Consider the following 9,886-nt stretch of genomic DNA (forward strand, 5'->3'; position numbering starts at 1 on the left):
TTAGACAAGAGGACTGGTTGCGCCTGTCGGAGGTCACCGGGACGACGAATGCGCCTATCTAGGTCCGAACCCACCATTGTGGAGCAGTTGGCTCTGAGTTTGCTTGGACACTGGGGACCCATTTACGAAGCAGGGACAATGCCGGTGTCCGCGATTGTTACTGAAGGCCTCCTGCCTTGATCGGGACGCTGAAACAAGGCTCTCTATATCAAGGCACAGAGTGCTTAACAGGGAAGCCAGTCTCCGCAAGGGGCTCGCAGTCGATCAGAGACGCATTTTGCTGAAGAGGAAGAGGACGAGACCCTGAATGTCAAAGAGCCACTTGCGCTGGTCGAGGTCCTCTCGCCAGAGATGGGATGGAAAAAGGAGAAATGACAATTAACTGATCCACAATGAGACAATGAAAGAATCTGCCAGTCACGGGCGCTATTTCCGAACAGGGGCCCTTCAGAACCACTGGCCTGGGCCCTAAAACAAACTCGGGCCCAATTTAAGCCCGGGTCCCGATAACCACAAGTGTGGCCCATACTGTGGTCCACATACGTGCTTGGGTGACACGTTTTACTGTTGTCAAAATTGTCTTGAAAAGCTTGTCTGATTCGACAATTTTAAGATCAAAGGCCACACAAAGTAGGATTGTGGTGTTTTCTCTAGGGCTCCATCTCCCTCATGTGAAATTCAAATTCTGCGGCAGAATTTTATGGAAAAGCTGCGTGTGCCGAAACGCATGGCACGGTTCCCCTGCCCCTTGACCTCCCTGAAATTGAACAGCCGCTGCCAACGGCCGCAGACCATCTAAGTCAGAAGTCAAATGGCAAGCGCACATAGACGCAGCCAAGATCGAGAATACAGGGGTCTAACCCCAGCCCAGCATTACACCTGCGTGACGAGTTCTCACTGAGATCCCCCACCCCCGTGTTTTGTTATCCTGGATGTGCCTCCGCGACCGCGTACGTGGCAACTTGAACACCCCTACCGCCACGGGTTTGCTGGGATTGTGTGGATAGTGACCAGAAGCTGACACCAATTTACTAACCTACGGAGGCGACAAGCTGTTGGTTGAATGGATGCCATTCAACGTCCGTTAAGTTATGCTATTTAAGCCACTTTGGTGATTGTTCATGTCTTTCCACCTGTAATCGGAGGTTTAGTTCTGATGCCTGATCGGTTTACTACTACCAAATTTTTACTCGCACCATTGGTGATGTCTCAGCCTTCTGGTGATAAACTGGCCGTCTCAGGCTGGCTGATTCAGTGGGTGATCAGGATATGTATTTGGGTGATGGAAATGGCCATTCTGGTTGCTCAATTAACTTTGTCCCAATTTCGAGTGTTTGATTAGTAGTGCGTTTGAATTGCAAGACGAAGAAATCTATGACTAGACATCGTGCTCTTGCCAATGTGAAATTGAGCAGTACAAATGACAAACAGAAGCCATGTCATAAGCTAGGTCGGTAACTTTGGTGACAGAGGCATTATTCTGAGTTTGGAACACCTAGCGGCACGGTGCGCCGCGCGCATATTCTTGATGACGCGTGACGGACTGGCGTGACGACGTTGTCGGGGTCACGGTGGAACGATGCTACCGTGTCGCTATCTCAAGCCTCTGCTGTCGATATACACCTGTTACGGGCAGGTCACTGAGAGGCCACGTTAGGTTGCTTGCGGTATCAATGCTGGAGATTGAGCCGTCAGAGGCGCGAGCAGCATCGATAACAAGCGAGTTACCCCCCCCCCCCCCCCCCATGTTGCAGCCGCTTCGATCGTTTCTCCATTTCTTGTAAAGGAATTTGGGTTTGATACTGACGAGCTGTTGATGTGCAGGCCTGTGTGTACACTTTTCACATCAGGAAAACATTCACGCATTGTCGTTTTTCATCTCGACAAGCCGGGGCACAAGTTGGTGGCCGAGCATTGCAACGCGTAAGATACATTACCGGGTAGTCAACCCACACAGTAGGCACTTAAGGATTAATGTCAAGTGGTATAACGACATCAGATAGTTCATGCATTACATGAAATATTATTCTGAGATCTGCTAACTCTTTTTGTCTCGCATAGGCAAGAGAAAAGTCCACCAAAGCATCCACGAGCAATACGCCGAGATTTTCGGCACGGTGTTGCCCTGGAGGGGTCATGGCCATCCCCAACGATTATGTACGTACCATCGGTGCAGTACACCCGAAATTGTAATCGTAAATGTAAAATTACAACTGTACCGTAAAATTCGATTTGCATGATAACCGTAATGTATGGTATCTAGAACTGTAAGGAAGGGGAACACATGGCTGAAGGGAACGTTCTACATTTCAGTATATTGCAGCAAGCATCAGGTATGATGAAATAGGCTCATTTACAAGTATTGATATACTTTTACGTGGAAGAGACTGCTCTAGGCGACACGATATCTCTTTTTAGTAACTACGCGCTTCAATGATTCATTGCTTGATTGCGTGCCTTGCATAATAACGACTGAGAACCAATTGACGAACGCCAGATATGAGCGATTAGATGGCTATATTTTTTGTCCTTGATCGCCGCATGACCCGCGAAATGACAAAGTTATAATGCCGTTATTATGGCAGCATGAATACCTGGGTGACCTTGAAGTGGTCTGCACGAAACTAGGGGGTTTTAGGTGCTGAGAAGGGCGGGACTTTGAACTGCATCGAATGTTTTTGAGATGGCCATTTCAGTTCAAAACCGCATACAAATGTGGAACACACCCCTTCACTACAGTGTTCGCATGGTAGCATATTAATATCAAGCAAATCTCAACTTTGGGCATTTAGTTTCTCAGCTAGTTGGTTTGACTTGTGATTTATGTTATACATTCACAGTACGCACAGGCTTGGCCATTCATACCTCTCATGAGTGAATGAGAAGTAAAGACAACAAATCCGATCCAATTGAGTGCATGTGTACCGGCGTGCTCAATACACTGAGGTAAATGGGTAGGCTGGTCATCAAAATCAAACGCTGTGAGTGAGCGCTGATACTCGCCGAAATAATTCCAGCAGCTCGCAGCCCATGTTTATTCTTGCCCTGAATCTGTTTGCATCTATCCTTTTATGAGTTGCAGGTTCAGCACGCATCTTTGCAGCTAACACAGCCTGAGCAGTTTGATTTATGGTTGAAATGAGTAGTTGAAATTTATCTTGGTACGAGCATGAACATATTTCTAAGTCCCTAGTTAAATTCACTCACAGGCTGCTCGTAAAACAGCAGGCGAGCGGAAGGTGAAAAATCTCGTCACTTCGTAAATCACCCTGTGATGTGTGCACCAGCTGACTTTTTTAGCGCGCAGGTATCGCCACGTGCCGGATCACGGCCAAATGCAGCACCACCCGCTCCTCTAATGACCGCGCTCGGCCGAGGTGGGCCGCTTCTGTGAAGCGGTGGCGCCGGCGGCGGTGCCCTCCGCGGCGGACACGTGCCGGCGGCCGCACGCTCGGCTCCGGGGGCGCCTCTGAATGGGCTCGTCAGTAAGAGTGCCCGGGGCAAGGCGCATGACCAGCCCCGCCGGAACTACCTCTGCCGGCGCTGACGCTCCATGCGAGGTGGTACCGAAACGAGGTCATATTCAAAGCGCTGTAGTTTTAGAAGCCCAGTGTGCATACGCAAGCAATTTATCTCTTGCGCCACCTATATGACAGAATGTACACCACAACAATAACACAGTCATCACCAAACGGTCGGTTCCGTATCGATCTGGCCTGGGGGCCTTTCTCCATGCATGAACAAGGCCGGAGCCCACGTTTTACGTTGATCGGGGCCCTCAAGTTGATGACGGGCCCCTATCTCGGCCGGAGCCCTCAGTGCCTGACAGGAGGCTGTGTTCGCGAGGGGCCCCGATTAGGCCAGGGCCAGTCTTTGAGAGGCCCGGAGGGGGTCCGGGGAGCCCCTCGCAAACAAAGATCAACGGCCCGGCTGGAAGGCTTAAGGGCCTAATGGCTGGCTAGGGGCGTCTGTCCGCAAGAACGTGACCTCAAATGTCTGTCAGAAGACCCTGTGCACCGACTTAGAACCTCCTGACACAATGCGAAGCTCTATTTCGGCCAGAGATCACTAGCACCAAACGGTTGGCTGTGTGTTGGTCTGAACCACGTGGACCCATTTTCCAAGTAAAGACTAGGTTGGGGGCTTGTGATTTGCATTGGAAAGGGTCCCTGTAACAATTTCGGTCCCCAGCGGCGGTCAAGGTCCACAGTGCCTACACGGAGCCCTACGTCGGCACGGAATACCGAGTCGGCCAGGGGAACATTTGTTGAGCAGGGACAGGTACAGCACCCCGACTGTTAAGGGGCCCCTTGCGTTGGTTGGGACCCTCTGAAGATGAAAGGATATATAAGAACTAATAGTACGAGGTCACAATGAGATAGTGGAAGGGCCCCAGTATCAATCAGGACCCAGTACCGAATGGGACCTGCACCCCTTTCAGCCAATGGCCCGTTAAGCCGAACTTGAGTGTCTGTGTCAATTATTAGACCTCGTGCGGCAATAAGGGCTTTTATTGCATTGATGGCGGACTCTACGCTGATCTGGGGCCAAACGCCTAGGTCAGAGAGTTTCCTGCGTCAGTGGGGGAACCAATGTAAGAGGTATCTCTCTACAGAGCAGTTGCAAGATAAATGAACGGTGGTTTTAGCAGGATTTTGGGCAGCCTTGCGCCGCTCAAGGAAGCAGATGGTATCCAACAACATACCCCCGAGGAAGGATTGCTGGCACCTCCTATAATAAGGAGCCGTCACCGCACACCCTGTACCCGAGTCCGCGTTTGTTTTGGATGTCGCGAACGTTTGAAATGAATGTTCCACATTCAGAGATATTAAAGCGAGCATCAGGTATGATGGAATAAGCTCACTTTTAACAACTGATTTACTTTCAAGTGGACAAGACTCCTCTAGACAGTACACTTTATCTATTGAGTAAATACGCTGCTCAATACGCCATTGTTTAAGCGCGTCCTGAAACGTTTGTATGACCACTCACTAGTAGTTCCTTAATCTCCCGAGAGGTGGCCAGCAACCGTACAGGATGTGTCCCAAACCGGATTTTGTTAGGTACTTTTGGTTTAGGTGCTCATGCTCGTGTGGTAACCCTTTCTCGTGGTGTTCTTACATTTTTTCGTGAGCTCAAAGAGAGTGTTCGCATGTATGTAAAGGGAGTATTTCATGTCTGTACATGGACCTGCCCTTCTTAAGACCTCAGTCCCTTTCGTTGCTGAGCTATACGCCCGCAGATATGTGCTGATTTTTTCGTGCGACTTTTTGAAGACTGCTCAGGTATTCATGAAACCGTAATAACGTTACTCAAATTATTCCATTTTACCGGCCATGCGACGATCGAGGCGAAGAAAAATGAATCCGTCGGGTCGTTCATATCTGGCATTTGCGAGCGCGATTTTCACATATAACGGTCGTCAATTGGCTTTCAATCGATGTTGTGGAACGGTACGATGACGCAACCAAACATTGACGTGCCCAGGAGCATATTTACTTAATGAAAAATTGTGTTCTCTAAAGCAGTCTTTTCCACATTTAAGTGCAATAACGGTTATAAGTGAGTTTATTTTACCATATCTCATGCCTGCTTCAATATCTTTAAATCCGGGACATTCCTTTAAATGCGCATGTGCAGCATGTTGTTGACACCTCCAAAAAGTTGTTCAGCTAGATAAATACGGAGATAACTTTTAGTGGTACAATGTCTCACATGTTAAGACACACACCGACATAATTTAACGCACAACAATAAGTATTTTGAATTTACGCTCGACCAAGCGTTTCTTCTGAATAACTGCCAGTACTTTTCTAAAATTTACAACACAATTCTGAAAATCGATTATCAGATAACGGTGAGTTTTATGAATAATGCCTACACAAAATGCAGCCCTTTTCAAACGAGCTTGGCAGAAATAAACTGTTTATGCAATGATCGTAAAGCTGTAATGCATTGCGAACTGTCAACGTCACATGCGCTGGGATTTAGGGCTACATCAAAAACAAAAGCAAGGCATCCATATCTAAGTGTTGGGTGACTTTTTCGGCGATATACACCAGGTATTTTCAAATTTCCACTTATTTTCAGGCATCAGCCTGTTTCGTGTAGTCCATATATCATGGTGGGTCGTGTTATCAAGCTTGTTATAGTTGTCTGCGCAATTTTTATTGTTGTGAGGTCACACTCGACAAAAGGTAAGCGTTTTTCGGACAGATCGATGACGCACGACATGGAAAAGGGAGTAGAAATTGTTGTACCAAGTTGAATTTCCTTTAAATGGTTGTATTGACTAATCAAAATTACGATGAGCAGCGCTGTTTGAGTGCATTTTCGCTGGTGGCGATCTGGAAATATTATTTCTTACCTCGTGTTGTTTCACGTTGGACTCTAACACGCCGTCAAAAACCACGTAACCTGTCTGATTTTTTCAATGGAAAAGAACACCCGGCATTGACGCAATACCGTGCTATATTTTAAACGCCACGATGTGACCAATCATATATGTCTATGCTCATCTCCAAGAACACACAGATGACCAAATGTACTTGTTTGGTCCGTTCTTTGACACATGCAGCCGGAAACACGCATCATATCAGCAAAGCAATAGCTTCAAGCAATCAAACCCGATTCCTCGACCGCTCCGGACGTACCCGAGACCTCTTGGACAGCGGGCGGCACCAGCACCAGCCATCCTGGCGACATCGCACGTGGAACCGGAGCGACGGGCCGCGTCGGCGCCGCCGCCGGCCGCGTGGGTGCCGCGCACCAGACCTATATAGAGGCAGCCGGGCGACGAGGTGACAGCAGTGTCAGCACGACTCCTGTCTGACCCTCGCAGCCGACCCTCCAGTCCTCCAGGTACTCCGGCGGCCTGTAAATCTGTGCGACGCCCCCACCCCCGCTGGCGTACGTGGGATGTTTTCGTGGAGTGGGGGGGGGGGGGGAGGGCAGGAGCAGAGTTGGAGGCGGGGCGTAGCCTGGGGGTACCGTGCATAACCTTTGTAAACGCAGCTAATGATATGTGGCTATGGTAGACTAATAAGCTGACTATTGGCCGCGTGCGGTTCCTAACTTAAGTCATATATTTGGCTCCAAAACATTCGAAGCTGCAAACGTGATTCCAAACGTAATGAATTAAAGACCACCATTTGACCAATTTAAGACCGCCAATAGCAAGCTCCAAATTGAGCGGTTGTTATCGCTCGCTCCCGCTATCAAAGTATCGTATGCCCATTGATGCCTTCCAATAAGAACCCGTTCCATTGCCTGTGCACGTACATCTTTTAGAACGTCTAGGACGGGCTTTGCTGTTTACGTGGCACAGCTTCACATTCTCTGGATGTGTACAACAGATAACGCTGAAAACTTGAGCCGATGCGCGCACTGGCGTGACCCGTTCCATGGCTGCTCACAGGATGACGATGTGAATGGCCGCGTCTGGCTGGCCCCATTTTTCCCTCCCGGACTGCTCGCAGGACGTGAATGGCCGTGGCTTTTTGGCCCCATTTCTACCCTCCGGGACTCTCGGCAGGATGGCGCTGTGGCAGAGTGTGCGGGCGGCGCTGCTGGCCGGGGCGCTGCTCTGGGCGCTGGCGCCGGCCAGCAGCGGCCAGCCTGTGCTGGCTGGACGGCTCGTCGGCAGGCCCTACACGGCGCTGGAGTTCAGGGACCTCGAGTGTGGCGGCGAGTTCGACCGGGCGCTGGTGGCACAGCTGTCTGACATATGCCAGGACTGCTACCGCATCTACCGCGAGCCAGAACTGTTCGGCCTATGTCGGTAAGTAGCGCGCTGGCCGCCCAATGAAACTTCGTATGAGGAAAAAATGCTTCCTGGTTTTCCGGCATTATGAGTTTGGAGTTCCTGTCAAAAATTTTCAGCTTTCAGTATGCCAGGAGATGCTGGCTAAACGACATTACGACGCAAACATTGGAACTGTTGTCAAAACATTAGTTGAGATTTCAAGTTGCGGTAATATTCACAAGCGAATATGATGCTGTGTAATATGATCCTATGTGGAGGGCTACCCGAGACACAGGTGACTTAGAAGACAAAAGGTTTCATTCGCCAATACCCAAATGCGCACAGTGCGAGACAAATTTTTGGCATTGGAAATACATGCTAACCTCAGCCAAAAAGGAGTTATTTCTAACCGTGACTAAAAAACGTTGTTGAGGTCAGATCCCAAGGAGAATATCTGCGTGAGCAGCCCGGACGAAGATTGCGAATGTGCAGCGATCCTAATCTCTTCCCGTCCGCGTTTTCCTTATCTGCTGCTCACTTTTCTATGAAACCGGCTAGAATTGCCAATGAAGCTGTCAGCGCCTGGTCCATGTGGCCTATGCGCCTTGCCCCAGCGGGCTCCACTCTACAACCAGCAATTCTGGCCACTCGCCGAAGCAGCCGGGCTTCGGCGAAGTGATGGCAAAGTGGAGTGGCATCTTACGTCACAACATACCACTACAGGCACAACGCTCTTGCGGATTAGCGCATAAGTCCATCGCCCACAGCCTTCGGCCACTCCTGTGCTGATTGGCGCATACCGTGACCTTCCCACTGATGTTGGCGGATTGGTGCCTCTCATGTGCTCATTTACTGGGCGGTGGGGTTCGAGCGCCTGTCGTCTACCCACTGCCTGCCCGTGTATCTCGCAGCGAGTGAGCCAGCGCGGTGATCGCAGGTATGAATGCTGTTGGGTGCCGGTTTTCCAATACAGGTTCAAGGCTTTCAACATCGGCTAGACATAACAAATATGATATGAACAGGTAATATATTGGCACAGTGACTTTTGCCTGTGAGAGTTTTCATCGTAGTCTGACCTCGTTTCGTCGCCCCCCCCAGCCGGCAGTGCTTCAGCACCCCGTACTTCGGAGGGTGTCTGCAGGCGCTGCACATCACCGACCCGGAGGAGCTAGGCCGGCTGCACGGGGCAGCGCGCATCCTGCAAGGCTAAGCTCCTCCGCCCGCCGCCCACAGCTGGGCGACAGTACAGCGCCGCCTGGTGTTCCGTGCAGGGCAGGGCAGGGCAGGGCAGGGCAGGACAGGGCGGCCCAGAGCTGAGGTCGGCAGCAGGGCTGTCCCATCCTGACCATGGCTGCACTGATCTGAACTGTTTATCTCAGGCGGGTCCGACTGTGACCTGAGTCGGGAAAACTGGTTGTGATTGTCAAGAGCCAAAGATCGAGGATACGCTTATATGTTTTGGTGCACAGCTGTTGAGATTCCCTGCCGGTGTAGCACGTTTCTGACGAAGTGTCGTCGACGGAGCCCCACATTGCTCTTGCACACAACGGAAGGTCGTGCGTAATTTTAAGTTGGATCTGTCTGAAGTCATGTACTTACGTTAGTTCTAACTTCACATGTTGTTTTGCTATCCGTCCTGTAAGCGCTACGAGGAAGTGAACGATCCCAAATACAGCGCATATGTAGAGCAGTGTTTCAAATGGACTTCGCACCGAGCAAGGTTCAGCGTATCAAATGGTAGGCGGTATAAAATGTGGAGTCGGTATACTGGCTTCATTCGGTTACAGCGGTAGTAGAATGGTTCAAGAAAAGTTTGGGACGTGTAGAAACTGCAATGTAAATGTATCACAATTATGAGCTTGGGTGCACATAACGCGCATGCTATAAATTTATCTATGCTATCTATGCATCTGTGCTATAAAGCACGCATTAGAACCTACAGGAGTAGTAAGTTGAAGATTTTCGATCGTGACTGTATCTAGTTGCGTTGTGTGGACCTGTTCGTACAATCACATATAGAATAAAATCTCTTCGCTCTCTAATGCGCCTCAAGTTTTAATGCGCTTCACACGTCTCAGAGGTTGATTCTGGAACCTCAGACTGTAACGCAGCACACAGCTGCTGTGTGGAACAGCCCTAATC

The 9,886-nt window shown here is 49.8% G+C and overlaps 1 protein-coding gene across 1 annotated transcript; it reads left to right on the forward strand.

Moving 5' to 3' along the window:
• Positions 1-4,521: 4,521 nt before the first annotated feature.
• On the forward strand, positions 4,522-8,954 carry LOC119105530 (ion transport peptide-like). The gene is made up of 3 exons (XM_037228994.1): positions 4,522-4,559; positions 7,607-7,780; positions 8,843-8,954. Exons 1-3 carry the CDS (start codon positions 4,522-4,524, stop codon positions 8,952-8,954), a joined length of 324 nt encoding a protein of 107 aa, XP_037084889.1.
• The last annotated feature ends 932 nt before the right edge of the window (positions 8,955-9,886 follow it).

Source organism: Pollicipes pollicipes, unplaced genomic scaffold (assembly GCF_011947565.3).
Source record: "Pollicipes pollicipes isolate AB1234 unplaced genomic scaffold, Ppol_2.1 Scaffold_6138;HRSCAF=7277_pilon_pilon_pilon, whole genome shotgun sequence".
In the NCBI taxonomy this organism is placed as follows: domain Eukaryota; kingdom Metazoa; phylum Arthropoda; class Thecostraca; order Pollicipedomorpha; family Pollicipedidae; genus Pollicipes; species Pollicipes pollicipes.

Bases quoted from the DNA above. Each gene is read 5' to 3' on its own strand.
- LOC119105530 (XM_037228994.1), top strand. From the start codon at position 4,522: ATGGCGGACTCTACGCTGATCTGGGGCCAAACGCCTAG. The intron at 4,560-7,606 runs GTCAGAGAGTTT...GGCGCCGGCCAG, and splicing joins ATCTGGGGCCAAACGCCTAG to CAGCGGCCAGCCTGTGCTGG. The intron at 7,781-8,842 runs GTAAGTAGCGCG...CGCCCCCCCCAG, and splicing joins GAACTGTTCGGCCTATGTCG to CCGGCAGTGCTTCAGCACCC.